Below are 20,214 nucleotides of genomic sequence, written 5' to 3'. Positions count from 1 at the left end.
CTTTTTGTCACTGGATTCCAGGAGTTCAGTTCAGTGTTTACCTGTGAGTATCTGTCTCTGCTTTCATCAGTCACTAGATAAAGGTTGTTTCCCAGACTCTATGGTAGTGGAACTGTATGCTAACACTTGCCTGACTCATGACTAAAATCCATAAATGAGTAAGTGCATACCATGTTTCTCTTTTTGTGACTGGGTTACCTCACTCAGGATGGTTTATTCTAGTGCCATCCATTTGCCTTCAAATTTCAAGATTCCATTGTTTCTTTTCTGCTGAATAGTACTCTACTGTGTAAATGTACCACATTTTCTCTATCCACTCTTCAGTTTAGGGGCATCTAGGTTGTTTCCAGGTTCTGGCTATTACAAATAATGCTGCTATGAACATAGTGGAGCAGATGCCCTTGTTGTATGAATGTGCATCTTCTAGGTATATGCCTAGAGTAGAATTGCTAGGTCTTGTGGTAAACTGATTCCCATTTTCCTGATAATGAAATACGTCTGTTCCTGGAAGCACCAATTTACTTCAGAGAAGATGATGGGCATCGAAAAAACTCCAAATAGAATATACTTTCTTTGTGGCAAAAGTATGCCACTGGACAAGAAAGTGTCCTTGCCTCACCTGCTGACAGTATGCTGTTCAAATTGTGCAAACAGAACACCAAAAAGAGTGACTGCAAACCTTGCTAAGAAAACGTTGTCCAGTCATTCAGAATATCCTGCTTCACAGAAATGTCCGTCAGATACACTAGGACTATAGGACACAGATGGATACCCCAATGTTGCAGATCAACCTTGGATGACTGACTAGTCAGCCAACTGTTTCTGTCATTTTTTACATATTTTAGAAGTTGTTTGCTTGCACTTCCTGCTTACTCAGTTAATATTATTTTCTTCTTGGGTCTCTGAGGGAGTTGAAGACTAGATAGTGTAGTTATAGTTTTCCTTGTTTACCAGACTCAAAAGAAAAACTCACTAAAGAAATTTAAAGTAAATAATGTTGTGATAAATAAAAATATAATTTGAGAGTGCAAATCAGAATAGAAAGCAAGTTAGGTACAAGACTTTGTACTCACCAAGACAGAACAGAAAATGTAATATTTTCTCTGAATTTTTCAAATGCAAATGAGCTAGACATTTTTGATGTAATTATTGCCTATGTATTGTACATATTTATCATACTTATTGCATATAGTTTTTCCTATGCTAACTGCAGATTTCATTTTTCATTTAGAAAAAGGGGGAATTGTGGTGATATTTTATTTATGATTATTAAAGTCATTGGAGGTCAATATAGCAAAGCAGCCATACTAATTTAGTTATAGAAGCTAGGCAGTGGTAGTACACACCTTTAATCCCAGGATTCAGGATTAAGAGGTTGAGAGATCTCTGTTTGCTCAAGGCCATACTGACTACACAAAATTGATGCAGTCCTAAAAGAAACAGCTCAAACAAAGGTGATCTCAGCACCTGGGATCACCTGCCTTTAATCCCAGCACTAAAGAGGTATAAAAGATAGGAGAAGGGTCTTCAGTAGTCAGTATCAGACATTGAGTCTCTAGCCACACTGAGGAAAGCACAGCACTCTGAGTGAAGCTGAGAAGCTGTGAAGCTGGGAACAGTCTGAGGATCTCCCTTTCAACCCGAGGTAGAGGTAAGATCAATTGGCTTGCCTGCTTAGCTTCTCTGATCTTCAACTGGAAACTTGAAATCCAACATCTGTCTCTGGATATTTTATTTTTTGCAACACTGTATTAAATTCCTTTCCTGTTTTTAAAGACCCTGCCCTTCTCCCATTTCCCTGATCAGATCACTTGTACCATGCTACTCTCTCCATGATTATTAATGTTTATATGGTCAGAGCTAGAACTCAGAGAAATGCTCAAATACCTCTCCCACTTCAGTACTCTTATTCTACACTAGTAATATTCCACGTGAAAAGCTACACCCCATTTTTTCTCTTTTTCTAATTTATTGGATAAAATACATGAAATTCTAAAACTTGTCTTGTCTTTATGAATTTAGTAACCTGTGCTTATTGATGGCAATACTACTACATTCTACTTTCATTTATGTCAAGGATTGAACAGGACTGTATATTGTCATAGGTGTCTTGATTGGTTACAAAGTAACTAAGTAAAATATTTTAATATGACTCTTAGCATATGCTATATAATTCCAATTCTGTATTTCAAAATATTATTCAAAGACAGAATCTCTACGGAAGAACATATCTTAATCAAATGTGTTCATAACAGTTAAAACAATAAAGACCATGGAGCCAGAATCAAGGTGAATCAGTCATTACTTATTAAAGTATGTTATAGGCAGCATAACAAAATGTAATGCGGCTTTGTGAAAGAGCATCATGTTTCTGTTAGTAATCTCCTATAATCAAAAGGATACAATAATTTTTAAAATTATGAAATTATATCTTGCATTTAATATTTTAAAGGATTAGTCTAGTACAGTTTCATGAATAGTGACAAGAGACTTAGCAGTTCTACAGACAATAAATTAGTTACTAACATTTGTCAATATGAGCTCTGAACTCACTCCATTTTCCATTGCATTGAAAGTCTCAAGAGCATGCAAATGAATTTGGTTGCCACACAAACAGTGAAGTCATGAAGACTCTGGGCTGATGCAACACATGTCTTTTACAATGAGCTACAAGCAAACCTGTTCACCATTTGCCTAGCAATACAGACACAGAGAAAGTTCTGATGCTTACAGTACTGAATACTAAACTTCCTCTTTCTAAAATTAATACTACCACCCTCTCTTGGCAGCACATACATAATGTGTGAAAATACCTTCCTATTAGGCTAAAACATTTTTCTTTTGTCTCAATATGAAGAAAGCTTATACACTAGAAACTGAAACTTTGAGTTATATCATCATGCTTTCAGGACAAATCCAAACCCAGTATCACTGAGTGGTACTGTACTTCAGTGTGTTAAGCTATTAACCTCTATGAGTCAAAAAAGTACCTAGTTTGCAATGGATAGCTTAAATATCCTGAAAAACATGGTATCATGCACCTAAGTTTTCAGCCTCTCCAAGGGCTTAATACCTAGTCAGAACCTATACTCTCAGAAGACAAATAATTGTCTATTGAAAAAATTACCGCTTTCCTCCCAAATCATAATTACTTCAACTGCAATTCCCTTCAGGGTTGTAATAAACCTTCATATGAAACTTGCATCTTCTACATATCAAGATTTACACCCATGCTGTGAAATACAGGTTCTCTCTGTCAAACCAACTGGAAAACTGGATTTCCTTTTCTTATTGACTTGTTTGATCATTATTCTGGATCACTACTGAGTCAGGTATTCTTTTGAATTATTCAACAGGTGGTAAGAACTGTATAGAAAAATAAAATATAAGTCATCACCAAAAACAAATGCCATAATTTTTAAAGATTAATCAATGTGATCCATATCCCTAGATCAAGAGAAATCTCAAAGGCTGGCATGTATGCATATGCTGAGATTATTAAACTACACTTGGCATTCATATTTTTTTACTTTCTATTTCACAGTAGAATAAATTTCTCCCATGGCCCAATTATTGCTTAATCTATGAAATGTTAACAGTATCTAGCACTTTGTTATATGATTTGATTCACAAGAATTTAGAGGGTTTAAAATCAAGAGAGTGGCATGGCTGAGAGATTAATGAACTTTCTTTTATGTATCTAAAATAAGATGTGAATTTTCTGTGACTGTTCTACTGGAAAGGGATAAGATAATGTTTTAAGACTATGAGTGAATTGCATTTTGCAATGAATATTCTTACATTTATTTGAATGCCAAATGTTTATAATGAATGTGTGGTAGTACTGAATTGACAGAAAAAGTAGATGTCTAATGTATGCTTTCATTTGGAATCAGAGCTTCTAACAGAAATAAGAAATAGTTATTTTTCAAATCTCTTTCTGTAAGAGTTCTAACTAAAGTTTATATACAGGGAATGTTTTAAATCTGAAAGACTCAACTAAATCCGAGGCCTTTTCACAGCATTTGGGGGACAGATGTTGAGATGGATGATATTCACAGTCCATAGTTTTTAAAGATGTCTCTGAAACTTACCACTCTATCTATAGACACTGTCAACTTCTTCGTTTCTCCATAGTCAAAGAATTAATCTTCATGCTTTTCCTTCACGTTGGTGTTATGTTATCTGATGGGCCAGCTTCAAACGTGTTGCTTTCCTTTTCTGTTTCTTAAAAAATTGCTATTAGTCTTACTAGTCATTTATATTCCTTAATTCAGTATTTAAATGATCTGGTTTTCTTTACTGAAGTAAGATGAGCCAATAATAGTTATCTAGAAAGTATCTGTTAAAGGATTCTTAATGTTTCTAAGAATGAATCTGTCATCTATCTACCTATTATCTGTAATTTCTCATCATTTTACAATCTGTTCACTTATCTCTAACCTATACATAAGGGGATGGCCCATTGATAATTTATACATATGCTATTATATGTATAATATATGACCATTTTTCCTAAGGACCCTGAAAATTGCTTGTAATGGAGAGTCATAGAATATTACAGTGTAAAAGAAGACTATCTATAGATTCTCATTGATCAGATAGTCTCATATTGAATAGTTAAAGAAGAGAAAAAATGTTGGCAATATGACAGTCTTTAATGATTTTAATAACTGTGAATAACTTGTACATCACATTGATGACCCTCATAGAAACAGACGCAGCAGAAGGAAGAAACTTTCTGTGGGGTATCACAAGAGGCCAAAACAGTAATTTTCTATATTTATGGAAAAAGAGCAATAGAGATTCTCAAGTATGTCTAGGTTTTCATAACAAAAATAACATTAAGAATATTAATGAATGCTTATTGAGCACTTAAGTAAAATTTTCATCTTATTTCAGAAGGAACAAATGATTTCATTTTTATAAATCTATTCACACATACTGAAAAACTAATCTATATAATGATCAATTAGTATTATATAGAGCATACAGAAAATCAAGCTCTTAGTTCTCTCTCACTAACATGGTGAGTGTTGCAACTAGGTCAGACCTTTAAAAAATGCAAGCAATATATACAGACAGAGCAGGTTATGTATAGGAATATATATGCCTTTACATGTGATAAAAATTAATTTAAAATGACATGAACTTGAGAAAGAGCAAGAAGGGGTGCATAGAAAGGTTGGGAGAAGGCAAATGAAGGGAAAAATGTAATTATGTTATAATTTCAAAATAGTGAAGTAAAACAATTAAAATTTTAAGAAATTGGGAAAAATGGGGCTTCTAACCCAGTAGGATCTTCATAACATACTGTTCTGGTTGTAGACTATAAGAAGGTATATGGTTAGCTGTCATACCTATGCTTTAAACCGCAGAGTGTGTGTGTGTGTGTGTGTGTGTGTGTGTGTGTATGTGTATGTGTGTGTGTGTGTGTGTGTGTGTGTGTCTAGGGAATGAGACAACCAAATGTTTTTCAATTGGGATTGTGCAAACTACCCTACCACTTGGATCATAGGAAGCACCAAGAGCTCTTTAGCTTCCCAGGCAACAGCTACTAGCCTTTAACAAGTCCTAATAAAATAAAAAGTCTCTGGGCTTTTCAGACATTTTTAGGTATAATTTCAGTTAATCTTTTCTTTGTAATTCAAAACTTGAAAGCAAGCAAAACTTCTAGCCTCAAAAGAAATGTTTTTTTTTCCTCTCAGTTATACAGAGGGATCTGGCATAATATTGGTTATGATTTCTGCTATAAGTGTCTTCATGGACTCACACCCTCTCCTTCTAAGCATTGCAGATGCTGTATCAATACTATATGCACCGTCAATCTAGAAGGCTGGTGAGAAGATTGTTTGAGATGATGCGATAGTAGAATAAATAGAAGCAGTACCACCTCTACTGTGCTTAAAGACAAATTTTAATCTGCCATCTTTCCACTAACCAGAGATCAAACTAGAAGAACAAGACTCCAAAAAATATTGATGTTATTTTGTTTCTTCTGATACTGAATGCTTGAAGGTATAGGGTAAACTAATTTTACTGAGTTAACTAAAGAATTTATTTATCTATAGTAGGAAAACTATTTATACATATTCATTTGTGTGTATATTTATGAATATTTGGTATATGGTTTTCATATTGGGTAAAACAATTATTTTTATTTTCTTCTTTTTTGAAATTCAAAGATAACACAAAAGATAAGGAAACTCAGAGCTCTTACACATAAGAAAGAAGATGTTCTATAAATGTCCCTATGTACCCTAGAGATATATTTGGTTAACACTTTGTCTCAAGTCCTATACTATTACTTAATGGTAAGTATTTCTATTTACAGAAGTATTTACTTTATTTTTAAGATGATTACCGAGAAGTTCTGTAGAACAGTATTTTCTTCATGGGTCTGATTTTTTTCCAGTTTAAAGTATACACATTACTGCGAAATTATTATATCCAGTAATGAAGCAGTGAATGTAGTTTTGAACTTATGCTTTACTCCCTGAAGGATTGCTAATCTTTGAGTTCCTATTTAGACCATGTGAAAATTACCATGCAAGGAAAACCACACAGAGAACAGACCAGAGTTCTCGTTTGAGTGAAGGCAGTATATTTCATTCTTCTCTTTTAACAGAATCAATATCATTCAGAAGGTACCATTTGGAGGTTTTGATCATAAAACATTCTACATGTACTGAATGGCCAAAGGCAACCATTCAACAGTGACAGAGTTCATCCTCTTGGGGCTTACAGAAGATCCTGAACTTCAGGTCATTCTCTTCATGATCCTTCTAATCATTTACTTGTTTAGTATCATGAGCAACCTAGGATTGGTTTTGTTAATCCAAATCAGCCCTCAGCTTCAGTCTCCCATGTATTTTTTCCTCAGCCACCTGGCTTTTGTTGATTTTTGTTACACCTCTTGTGTCACTCCAAATGCTCTGGTGAATTTTTTGCGTGAGATTAAAAGCATATCATTTTATGGATGTGCAGCTCAAGTGTGTTTCTTCACCACATTTTCTGTGTGTGAAGTTTTCCTGTTGTCTGTCATGGCCTATGATAGGTATGTGGCTATCTGCAACCCTTTACTCTATGTAATTATCATGCCAAGGAGACTCTGCTTCCAAATAGCCACTACCACATACATTTATGCATTTGTCACAGCAGTTATTCAGACAGTGACAACGTTCCTTTTGTCCTTCTGTGACTCTAACCTAGTGAACCAGTTCTTCTGTGAGGACATTCCTCTCATGGCTCTAGCTTGCTCCAGCACTCAAGTCAAGGAACTGATGTTGCTGAGCATGGCTGGGTTCAACATATGCTGCTCTCTCCTCATCGTCCTCATATCCTACGCATTCATTGTGGCTGCAATCCTAAAGAAGCACTCGGGGGAAGGGAGGCAGAAAGTCTTCTCCACTTGTGCTTCTCACTTGTCTTCCATTGCCATATACTATGGGACGATAATTTTTATGTACTTACAACCTGAATCTAGTCATTCCCTAAATACAGACAAATTTGCTGCTGTTTTTTATGTAGTGGTAATACCCATGCTAAACCCATTAATTTATAGTTTAAGGAATAAGGAGGTGAAAAGTGCACTAAAGAGAAGTATAGAGAAGATTACTCTGAGTATTAGTAAGTAATCTAAGTTGCCAGTGAAATAACTGAAGCAATAGAAAATAAAGGCAGTGTGTCTAAATTTGCCTGGCATCACAGTGATGACTCCATTAGGAGAAAATAATGACAAACACTTTTCTTTTGGGCTTAATATCTGAGATATGATGTACATATATGTATGTGTGTATGTATAATGATCTCATGCTTACTTTTAAATACTATAACCAAAGGAGATAAAGTCCTTGAGTAGGTTTAACTGCAATCCGTTGAGCATTTCATGCATGTGTATACTGACACTGCACTCATATCATTTATAGCACTCTTTCACCATGCTTCAAATCTGCCCATGGTATAGCACACTGGAGTCTATATGTTTGTTTAAGGAGTTTTTTCAGTATATGTTTTTATTTAAATTAGAAACATGAATGCTTCACATGTCAATCTCAGAACCCTCTCTCACCCCTCCTCCCTTGTCCCTCCAGCAGCCCTCCCAGGCCCCACCCAATCCCCACATCATTCCCCAGGGAGGGTGAGGCCCTCCTTGGGGGGGATCTCTAGAGTCTGTCATTTCATCCATGAAAGGACCTAGGCCCTTCCCCATGTGTCCAGGATGAGAGGGCATCCTTCTGTTTGGAATTGGCTCCCAAAGATCATTCATACACCATGGTAAACATTGATCTACTACCCAAGGCCCCAGTGATTTCTGTGGCCTCCTCACTGGCACTAAAATCATGGAGTCTGGATCATTCCCCTTTTGGCCTCTCAGCCATCAGTCTGGGATTCAAGAGCTCCCCCTTGTCTGGTCATCTGTCTTTGTGGGTTTCACCGTCATGGTCTTGACCCCTTTGCTCATCACTCCTCCATCTCTGTCACTAGGTTCCAGGAGTTCAGTTCAGTGTTTAGCTGTGTGTATCTGTCTGTCTTTGCTTCTATCTATCTATCTATCTATCTATCTATCTATCTATCTATCATCTATCTATTATGTCACATAACAGTCTAAGAAATTTGCTTTGCTGATGGAAGATCATTGCACAGTACACCTCTGAATCTTCCTTGAAGTTTAGTTTTGCTTAGGGATATGAATACCTTCTCTGCACTCATGCACCACTAGAATTTTTCCATATTGCTAAGTGAATGAATATTTTCTATTGGCACAATAACAATTCAAAAGTAATTAAAATTTAGAAAGATACCCAGAGTTTATTACTTATCATGATTCATGCATAGCTTCTTTTCTGGACCATGCTCCAAAGCCTTATATGGAGCCACTTTTGAATTTATGTCAGCTAATGGGTAAACTGTAAACTAGCTGGTCTAAAATAATTCTTCATTGGAAAATTGGCTCAGATCCATGTGATGCCATTGACCAACAGTATAGCATAACTCCGCTCCTGACAAAAATAGACAACCTGTAACATGCATTTTTTCCCACCAGCTGCCTGGGTCCTGCTGCTGTCTCTGCCCCTAAATAACAAACAAGACACTATATTAATTATGAAGGTATTAGCCGTGTGCTATGGTTTCTTAATGGCTAGCTCTGACTTAATTATTAACCCATAGTTACTAATATGTATTTTTATAAGGTCTTATCATACTGAGAATGCCAGACTAGTGCCTTCTTCTCCCAGGATCACATGGTTGCTCTCTTTCTTGACTATATTTCCCAGAATCCTCCTCAACTCCTAGTTCCACCTATCTTGCTTCCCTATTGGCCAACGGTGCTTTATTTATTAACCAATCAGATAAATTTATACACAAGAGGACTTCCCCCATGAGACAACCAAAACAGAAAGTTGAAAATTTACTTTTTCCTATTTTAAGACAAGATTTCAGGTTCTCAGGTGATTTCAGATGTACTATATAGCAGGAGACAACCTTAAGTTCTGACTCTCTTTCTCTATCTCCAGAATGCCAGTTTTAAAAATGTGCACCACCACACTGTTCTTTATAGGTGTTAGAAATAGAACCTTGGCTGTAGTATGGTAGACAAATATCATATCTACATCTCTGTACTACATTGTCACTCTTTCAATCCTCCCTTTGTGTCATGTTTCTTACCAAGAAATTAGCTAAAAGTAGGAAAATGGATGTTGTCATTGTTTAAAGTTATAAAAAATAAAATGGATTATTATGGTACTTTTAGTCACAATTAACTCAGTGTTGGGGAAGTCCTGTGTATATGTTAATAAATTACTGCTGGCCAATAGGAATCTAGATAGGTGGGGCTAGGAGTCCAGGAGGATTCTGGGAAGGAGAAACACAACAGAGTCAACATGTAATGTCATGGGGGTAGGAAGCCTGGAACTATTCTCTGGTAAGAAACATACTTAGATTAACAATTATGGGGTAATTACTTAAGTCAGAGCTAGCCAGTAAGAAACAAGCAAGGCCAACAGCTTCATAATTAATATAGCCTCCTGTGTGTTTATTTGGGACTGATAAGGCTCTAGAACCAGGCTGGCAGGAAAGCGGCTCTGGAACCAGGCGGGCAGACCGGCTTCTCTCAAGGAAAAGGCTTCACTTTAACAAAATGGTGATCAGGAGTGGGATGATGAATTTCCACGCAGAATAACAAAAGCTTTAAAGGAATTTTAGAAACAGAAGAACAGAGAGAAGCAGATTTTTGGTAGCAGCATTTTTCTCAGGTGTGCTCTGTTTTGCTAGCAACAAGCCGAGATTCACATGGCGCGCTTACCGGAGTCTTCCTGACTGGGCATAAAAAAAAAAAAAAACCAACAAGGTTGTTTTAAGAGACTCTGCTAACGATTTAAAGGGGTGTACGGACAGCTGGAAGTGGCAGCTTTTGCTGGAGGTCAGCATGGACTGAGGCGGTAAGCTGGAATCACGCTTACGCCCGCCATCTTGAAACGGCGGTTTTACAGATAAGACACGTGGCCAGAAAAACATAAGGATTTACAGTAAAGTCAGACTTGGATGAAGAAAATCTCTAAAGGTTTACAGTATGTTTAAAAATATACGTGAGATTGAGAGAGAAAATGAAACGACAAAGTGGTAAATAAATACAAAAGCTGTCTGTGGTGGCGCACGCCGGTAGGAATTACTCCAGAGGCAGAGGCAGGCAGGTTTCCAAAGAGAAACCCTGTCTCAGAGAAAAATAAATAAAAGTGAAAGAAATAAAGTAATAATAGATAAATAAATAAGCCACATAAAGATGGAAAATACACAGAGAGTCTGGATACAGTATGCTATTGTGTTTTTCAGTTTTTTGATTGCTAAGGAAGGAACAAATGCTAAAGTACACTTGATTATAAATGCTGCTGAATTAATTCAACTTATATCTTTTGAAAATGCCTTGACTTCAAAATTTAAGTATAAGGATATGTTACTCGGAAAAGGAGTTTTTGCTTATGTTTCTACAGAAAATGAAAAGCTGAGGATTCCTTCCAGACTTTTGTGGTTTCACGAACCAAGACCCCCGGAAGCAGTGGACTAGGTGTTCCAACTATTGAGACAGCTAAGATGATGCAGCTTTACAGACCCCGAAAATACAGACTTATACAGGTTTCTGAGTTTTGTCATGATCCCCATGGTATGAACAGCGCCCCCTTCCAGCAGGAAGCAGTTTGGAATGAGCGACGTCCTAATTCCCATCTTGTTTATAAATCTTTGTTTTCATTTAAATGGGATTGTTTATAATTGGCTAGTGATCACAGCCAATCCTTTTAATGGTTAAAAGGGGAATTATGATATAGGTATTGTTTTTTCATTTATTGATACAAATTCAAGGTCAATTTTGTGATGTGTATATTTCTCCTCTTGATTAAGTATTGTGCTTATACTGATCTTTTAAAATGTAATGCATAATTGAATACAGACTACAGATAGTTAATGATAATAGAATTTATAGTTAGGTTAGTTAGGTTTTCTAGATATACAGAAATATATTTGAGATAGATAAACAGTCTTCAAACCTCTCAAAGACCTTCAGAAAATGGCATTTAAAATGGTTTAGGGTTTTTCTTGACAATGAGAAATGTCTGCTCCTGGCAGCACCAATTATGCCTGAGAGGAAGATGGGCATCGAAGAGACTCATTATGGAGTTTGCTTTCAACATGGCAAGATTAGCCATTTGGGCAAGAAACTGCTCTTGCCTAGACTGTTTGACTGTTGCTATATAAACTGGACATGCAGGACCCACAGGAAAGTGAATGCTGAACTCAGTCTTACAGGGTTTCTGCTTCATGGAAGAGTCTATGAGACTTTCTGCAGGACAAAGAAAAATGACTGACAGACTGCCAACGCAGATGGACAGTTTCAAATTTCCTGCTTTGCTGAGAAGTGTTCCAGACACATTGTGGCCTATGGGCTGAAGATGGATGCCCCAACGTTACAGAGGAACTTCGGGTGACTGTCCAGGCAGTAAGATGTCTCTGTCAATCCTAGTGTTTATATATTATCCTTCTGTGGTCTTTGATGGAGTTGAAGACAGATAGCTATAATTATAGTTTTCCTTAGTTATGATAAGAGATAAACTACATATAGAACTTTGGACTTACAGGAATGAGATAGATGATTTTTTCTTTAAATCTTGCTAAAATATTGTAACTATGTTCTTACTTGATAACTGTTCTGTCATATGCAATTTGACTATGTGAAAGTTAAGACCTTTCTTTTTGTTTAAACAGAAAAGAGGAGATGTTGGGGAAGTCCTGTGTATATGTTAATAAATTACTGCTGGCCAATAGGAATCTAGATAGGTGGGGCTAGGAGTCCAGGAGGATTCTGGGAAGGAGAAACACAACAGAGTCAACATGTAACGCCATGGGGGTAGGAAGCCTGGAACTATTCTCCGGTAAGAAACATACTTAGATGAACAATTATGAGGTAATTACTTAAGTCAGAGCTAGCCAGTAAGAAACAAGCAAGGCCAACAGCTTCATAATTAATACAGTGTCTTGTGTGTTTATTTGGGGACTACAATGCGGCAGAGCCCAGGCGACTGGCGGGTGATAAACCAAAGCGTCTAGCAAAGAAAAAGCTTCTCTTAACAACTCAGTCAACCCACTGTAATTCTTTAGAATACTATTTTAAATGGCATGCATACAGCTCCATATCCACATATATTTATATAAAAATATTGTGCATTTTCCATTACACCAGCATGTATCCTCAAATGCTAGACCCGACCTGAAACTAATGAAACCAGAATATGAAATTTACCTTGCTGATGTTTGGTGTTTCCTTGGTCCCACTCTTCTTTTCTAAACAATAATGTATTTGTTCTAGAATGGGAATGTTTAACCTGTACCATTGTATGGTCTATAGGTTTAAGAAGAACTTTAAAGGTGCCAATAACTAGTACTTTACTCATAGCCTCCTAAAGATTTTGGGTTTATTCTCAGTTAAAAATTAATCCATATTAATTATCAAAATAGTGAGTTTCATTATGCTACTTTTTTATACACACATGTATTATTCAACTTGGGCTTTTGTGTTATGCTGGAACTGTTAAGACTATGGGGATCTTTGGAGGTGAAATGGATATAATTTGCATTTTAAGATGGGCGTGAACTTGTAGAGAGCAGAGTCAGAATGTTATGGTCTGCATCTTAAAATTCCCCCCAAAGTTTGTGTGTTACAGACTTGTCCCCCGGCATATGACAATATTGGGAGGTGGTAAAAATTTTAGGGGGTGAGTTTTGTTAGTCGAAGCAGAAACATTGGGTATATGATCCAATCTACTTCTCAGAAGATAATGTGCATCATTGAAACTCCATATGGAGTTTGCTTTTAATGTGGCAAAGTTAACTACTGGGTAAGGAACTGTACTTGTCTCTGCTGCTGAAAGCATGCTGTCCAAATTAAACAAAGAGAACACAAAAGAAGGTGTCAGAACATTGCCAAGAAAAGGTAGGTCAGTCCTTCAAAATCCCTGCTTCAAAGAACTTTCTGTCAGATATTCTACACCTGTAGGCAAAAAAAGAATCCTTATGAATCCAGAGGAAGCTTCTTCAGTCATTATCTAGATAGTGATCCATCTTTATCATTTCTATCATTTTGGAAGTTGCTTGTTCTGCACTTCCTGTCGACTAAATTAATATTTTATTTTTCTCAGGTCTCTGATATAGATGCAGACTAAATAGTCATAGTTTTACCCCTTTCTTTAACCTATTTCAAAAACAAATAAACAAGCATACACCCCCCAAAAAAACCCTCACAAAAGAGAAGTAATTTTTGTAAATATTGGGAGAAAGAAAAGCTTAAGTTGTTTATCAAAAAATGTTTTAAGACTGAAAGGTTATTTTTAGATTGGTAATATTAGTTAGGATAGAAGAGGTTTAGGTATAAAACTTTGGACTTATCACGATAGTATACATAATAGAATGCTTTCTACAAATTTGCCAAACACAAATGGACTGGATGTTGTGAATGTAATTGTTCTTATTGTATGTAGTTTTACCATGTTAGAGTTAAAAACTTTCCTTTTTATTTAGACAAATAGCAGAAGGTTGTTGGATAATATTTTTGTACAGTGTGAAGATGTGTTTCTGCCAAGGCATCTTCTGATTGGTTTAATAAAGAAATAAATGGTCAATTGCTAGGTAGGAGAGGATAGGTAGCATTTCCAGAGATAGGAACACTGGGAAAAAGAGACATATAATTTTTAAGTGAGAGATATGGAAATCTAACATAAAGTATGGAGGAGAGGTGACAAACCATGGTGCAGAATGTACTCTAATATAAATAGGTTAATATAAATTTTAACATAAGCTAAGACCATTCTTTAATAAATAATAATAAAATCTCAATGTTATTTTTCAGGAGTTAATGATCCAAAGAAAGTCAGACTACAGTGGCTCAAGGCTTCTCTAACCCTAGTTCCAAGAGATCCAAAACTGCTTTCAGCCTCTATGGTCACTGCATGCACTTGGTGTATAGACATAAATGAATACAAAACATTCATTTCTATAAAATAAAATGAATCTTAAAAATAAACTCAGCTTCAGGAAAAAGTATGGCAGCATATTTTTGATTTTGGAAAATGAAAAAATTTTAAATGAGGCATGACAACAGACACCTCTAATCCCAGGATGAAGGAAGACCCAGTCTGAGCTATATAGTAAAGATCTGTCTCAAACTCTAAGTAAATAAATAATATGAAGCATTCCTATTGAAATGATTATACCATAATTAATTTACAGATTCTCAGAGGTCCATCTAATTTACTTAGAAATGCGATATGCAAAGGTAGCTCTCAAATCTCTCAACTGTAGTAAAACATATTCAAAGTCTTTAAAAGTACATCACAACTAGATAAACATTGGTTTTCCCTTGTTTGTTTTACTTATTCTCCACATACTTGAATGAAATTTATTATCCTTTCTCTTCACAGTAGTTGTCATCCAAGTACATATTTTTGCCTATGAAGTAAATTACATCCCAAAAGATCAACCATACCATAATTGCTTAGGTTGCAAACTATCATTATATTTCTAATTTAGAAATTAGTTAAATGATGCAATCAGAAAAATATTCTAAAGGGAGCAAGAGGTCATATAAGATAAAGTCAAATATAGAAGCTATGCTAAGTGCTGTTGGCTACCACACAGTTGCTTCAAAGTATACTAGATTTCCTTGGGCTTGCTGTGGATTATGTGAAAGCAATAAGAGGTGGGGATGAAAAACAAAGAACTAAAGTTGCAACAGGGTTGTTTAATGATGTTCATAGCACAAACTATTGAAGTTTGTTAGGTATGTACTGAATTAAGCATATTGAAATTGCTGTAACTAATACAATAGACAAGGATTATCAATAGAAGCTTTTAATAATGATAATAAATTTTGGCTTTAGTCCAAGCCAAGAATCTTGTATTAGAAACTACGCACAAAATAGGATATTCACAGGAAGAGGCAGACTGGAAGCCAATGTAACAGTGATTATCCTACATTTTATTTGTGGCCTAAATAAAGAAAATGTTACGTGTTAGAAAGAGACATGTTTCTCAGTGAAATTTGAATGATTATGTAAAATGAACAAGTCAACTTGCTATAAGGAAGATTGTATGGATGGTAGCATCATTCACTGAATCATAATAGAAATACTGCAGTGTCACTGATTGAAGAGAAGGTTAGCTATAATTGATGAACCCTCTTTGACTATTTTTACAATTACCTGCTTATAAAATGACTGGTTGAAGTGGTATGAGAGACAATTAGATATGAGTACCCAGAATTCAGAGAAGAAATTTGGCTTAGCTTGATTGAAAACAGCAAATAATGTGCTTGAGTAATATAAGTAATTAAATATAGGCAAGGGAAGGAGAGCTACCAGAGAAAGTGAAAGTAAGGAGAAACATAATAAAATCCATAGATTCTTTAGACTTGCAGGACAAAATATGATGGCTTCACTCATGAAAGTTGATGGCAATTTTATTATGCTTCATAGTAGTCAAATAATATAATTCCATCAGATCCAAGTGGAAAGGGAATGGTTGTGAACATAGAATAAATATATTGCAAAAGAGATAAAGATGGCTTCTTATTAGGCTGGGAAATGGAGATGAAAGAACTGAGCTCCAGGAACTTTCTAGAATATCTGTTACACAAGGCACACAGGAAAGCAAATGCAATAGGCACAGACTGTAAGAGAAGCCAGAGATCATTAAAGAGCTTTTTAAATATCTTGTTCTAGGTTGATAAGGATTGAATAGTTCAGGAAAGGATGAAAATATAAGATATAAAAGGGAATACAGAAATAAAACATAACTTTAGTATTAAAAGTAAAATACTACTCAGGGCCCCCACCATAGCCATGGGAAATTAAAATAGAAAAAAAATTACTTATGAGAGTATACATGTTTTTTGGAACCCATGGCTATGAGTAAAATCTGTACTAGGAGTAAAATATCATGAGTATCTATAAAATCTGTCTCACTCTAATGTCAAAAAATTTAACTTCTAACATGACTTAACCTTAACCTATTAATTTTTAAAGCAAAAGAATACATTTTGTGATTTCCATTTTATACTTAATTTATAAATACTGTACTTGAACTGAAAGGAGACAGTGGTCATGGGTTTATAAAATACCAAAGTAAAAAGGCAAAACTGTCTGATTGTGATGTGTAGAGATGTGTATTCAAAATTTTGCTAATAATCTTGCATACATCCCCTTCCTAAAGTCAACATTATAAAGCATTAGATCAGATTATTAAAATTTTATAATTTTACAATATTTTTGTATAAATCTTTCCAGTAATTACAAAATCAGTTTATTATTATTTCAAAAAACTCAGCATTTTATTCTCTCTCTCCATTCCCCTCTGCCCTTCCTTCCCTCCCTTCCCCCTTCTATATTCATTAGAATATGCATGTGCTTTGCTAGTTCAATTGAACAAAATTTTGAAAAAACACTTTCTGTGTTTGTAAATCCCTCAGAGTCCCATATTTTGATAAATTTGCCTGTGACGTGCCATTTTGAAAGCTGAAGCCATATGAAGGTCTTCTTATGACTGTCCAAAATGAAGATCAGTCAATGGGAATCTGCTTCTCTCTGTAGCTGCACATTGTGATCTCTGAAGTCTTTTAATACAGTAACACCTGTCTGTAATGGTTAAGAGCAATCGTTCAGAAGTGTCTGATTTCATCCTCGTGGGACTGACAGATGACCCAGAGCTTCAGGTCAGCCTCTTTCCTGTGTTTCTAGTCATCTACTTAACTAGTGTTTTGGGTAATATTGGATTAATTGTGGTAATTCAAGTGAGTCCTCAGCTTCACACACCTATGTATTTTTTCCTTACCCATCTGGCTTTTATTGACTTCTGTTTTACCTCCTCTGTCACCCCAAATACTCTGCTAAATTTTCTCCGTGAAGTTAAAAGCATAACCTTCTTTGCATGTGCTACTCAATTGTGCTGTTTTGTCACATTTGTAGTTTGTGAACTCTATTTGCTGTCAATAATGGCCTATGATCGGTATATGGCAATCTGGAACCCTCTCCTCTATGCAGTCCTCATGCCTAGGAAACTCTGTCTTCAGATGATCACCAGCACATACGTTTATGGATTCACTGTAGGGATTGCACAGGCAGTGGCAACCTTCCGCTTGACTTTCTGTGGATCCAATGTGGTCAACCACTTCTACTGTGATGATGTTCCTTTAGTTGCTCTGGCCTGTTCTGACACTCATGTCAAGGAACTAATGTTACTAATCATTGCCGGCTTCAACACCCTTTGCTCTCTGGTGATTGTGGTCATTTCTTATGTCTTCATTGTCTTTGCCATCCTGAGGATTCATTCTGCTGATGGAAGAAGGAAAGCCTTTTCTACCTGTGCATCTCACTTGACCTCAATCACTATATTTTATGGGACAGTTAGTTTTATGTACCTGCAGCCCAAGTCAAGCCATTCTTTGAACACAGATAAATTTGCTTCTGTGTTTTATGTGGTAGTGATTCCCATGTTAAACCCACTGATCTACAGCTTGAGAAATCAGGAGGTAAAAAGTGCCCTGAAGAGAATAATAGAAAAGTTACCTTTAGCCATAAAATAATTTAACAAATACTGGATATAAAGGTCAGGTGTCTTCCAACTGTATGTCACATGAAGTCACAGTGCTGGATAAAGACAGAGGCCCCACCAATATGATGAGTTCTCTGATCTGCTTATCGCATGTATCATGAATCCTCTTTATTCTGTCATTCTTAGTCCGTGACATATGAGAGGGATTTTGTGAATTTTATAGCATCTATTTTAATTTTTTAAAAGGAGTGAAAAGAGAATATTTAGCATCAAATCTTCAATATTATCAGCAACTGTGGGAAAGTTGTAGTTGTATTGAGGCTCTGTAATACTGCTTAATTGCAGTTCTGTATAAAATAAATGATTGTTTTCTTATATTTCAAATTTTTACATATAGAAATGATTTTATAATTTAATGATGATAATTATATTTATTCATTTTAAGTCAAGATTCCACAACCTTTCCATTTCATCCTTACTATTCTGAGAAAAACTGAACTACCAGAGTACTCTTAACTTCAAATACTTGATGACTAGCACTTTAACAGAAGTGACCACTGGAGTGCCTCATCCCTTTGAAATTTACCACCTGATAATATCAGTATACTGTTATGAACTAGACTCTGAACAATTTACCTAGCAATTTTGCCATGAGCAGCAATTTTTATAGTCTATATATTATTTCACATTTGTATACCCTGTTTACTCATCTGAAAAAGCAGTAATATTTCATGGACTGATTCAATGTTTATGAATGGTAAAAATTTTCTTTTTGTTGTACTGATATTTCAAACTAGAACCTCATCTAAACCATTCCAGCAATGAGCAGCACTTCCAGTCTGTGAGTATTAAGGAAGATGATAAACATGAAAGCGTTAACCGTCACCAGCACATAGTAGACCTATTAAGCATAATGTATAATTTCTTTACTTAGCATACAGCTATAGCAGTGACTCTTTTACTTTAGGTCATTGTGCTTGAACAGCATAAGAACAGTCAGGTTGTCCTAGTCTCTCAACTCCTCCCCTGAGAAGCCTCATTTGAGAGTAAACAAATGGCTTCTTCACTTGAAAATGTTTTTACTCCAAAGATACAGCTTTTCCTAATAAGAAAGGATCCTGATATGTAAAAAAGCTATGTTCCTTGAGAGGAACTAGCTTATATCAATTTTTTAATTTTTTTATTTTATATTTAAATTAGAAGCAAACTTACTTTACATGTCAGTCCCAGCTCCCTCCCCATCCCCTCCAAGCCTGCTTCCCCCAAGTAGCCCCCCATCCCACCACCTAATACCCACTCCATTCCCCAGGGAGGGTAAGGCCCTCCATGGGGAATCTCTAGAGTCTGTCATTTCATTCCAGGGAGGGCCTAGGCCCTCTCCCAAGTGTCCATATTGAGAGAGCATCCCTCATTGTGGGATGGGTGCCCAAAATCCATTTGTGTGATCTACTACCCAAAGCTCCATACATTGCCTAGGCCTCCTCACTGACACCCACATTCAGGTGGTCTGGATCGGTCCCAAACTGGCCTCACAGTCATCAGTCTGGGGTCTGAGATCTCCCCTTGTTCAGGTCAGCTGTTTCTCTGGGTTTCACCAGCCCAATCTTGGCCATTTGCTCATCACTCCTCCCTCTCTGTCACTGAGTTCCATGAGTTCAATTCAGTGTTTAGCTGTGGGTGTCTGCCTCTGCTTCCTTCTCTCACTGGATGGAGGTTCTAGGATGGTATACAAAGTAGTCATCAAAATCATTATCAGCAAGGGGCATTTAAGGTAGTCTCTCCACTGTTGCTTAGTTTGCCAGATAGCTCAGCCATTAAAGGCTAGGCTCACAACCAAAAATACCTTAAATCAATTTTTACAAGACCAAAGGTTACATTATAAACCCCCCTTGGCTATCACCAGGTATGATGTGAAGTCATCCTTCATGACTTTAAAATTCCTACACTCCTTACTTTTGCCACCAAGAATCTTCCCCAGGCAGGAGCTCTTGGTCAGCAGACAAGAATACTCAACATAATCTTAATTGGCTTAATAAAATATGGTAATCTGTAACTTTCTCCTGTGAATTATTTCAGTTTGACAGTAGCCTTTTAGGAAATCCTTGGTAGTGTGATATTCTT

The 20,214-nt window shown here is 36.1% G+C and overlaps 2 protein-coding genes across 2 annotated transcripts; both read left to right on the top strand.

Moving 5' to 3' along the window:
• Positions 1–6,683: 6,683 nt before the first annotated feature.
• LOC101834597 (olfactory receptor 5AL1-like) lies at positions 6,684–7,637 on the top strand. The gene has a single exon (XM_021233871.2). It carries the CDS (start codon positions 6,693–6,695, stop codon positions 7,635–7,637), a length of 945 nt encoding a protein of 314 aa, XP_021089530.2. The 5' UTR covers positions 6,684–6,692.
• Positions 7,638–17,182: 9,545 nt separating this feature from the next.
• On the top strand, positions 17,183–18,124 carry LOC121140196 (olfactory receptor 5AL1-like). The gene has a single exon (XM_040744893.1). The coding sequence runs from the start codon at positions 17,183–17,185 to the stop codon at positions 18,122–18,124; it is 942 nt and encodes a 313-aa protein (XP_040600827.1).
• Positions 18,125–20,214: the final 2,090 nt, after the last annotated feature.

Source organism: Mesocricetus auratus, unplaced genomic scaffold, assembly GCF_017639785.1.
Source record: "Mesocricetus auratus isolate SY011 unplaced genomic scaffold, BCM_Maur_2.0 Super-Scaffold_100004, whole genome shotgun sequence".
NCBI classification, from domain to species: Eukaryota; Metazoa; Chordata; class Mammalia; order Rodentia; family Cricetidae; genus Mesocricetus; species Mesocricetus auratus.
Note: the sequence above shows the minus strand (reverse complement) of the source record. Positions and strands in the feature narration are given on the sequence as shown.

What these genes read in the sequence shown, in the direction of transcription:
- LOC101834597 (XM_021233871.2), top strand. Translation starts at nt 6,693, where the DNA reads ATGGCCAAAGGCAACCATTCAACAGTGACAGAGTTCATCCTCTTGGGG.
- LOC121140196 (XM_040744893.1), top strand. Translation starts at nt 17,183, where the DNA reads ATGGTTAAGAGCAATCGTTCAGAAGTGTCTGATTTCATCCTCGTGGGA.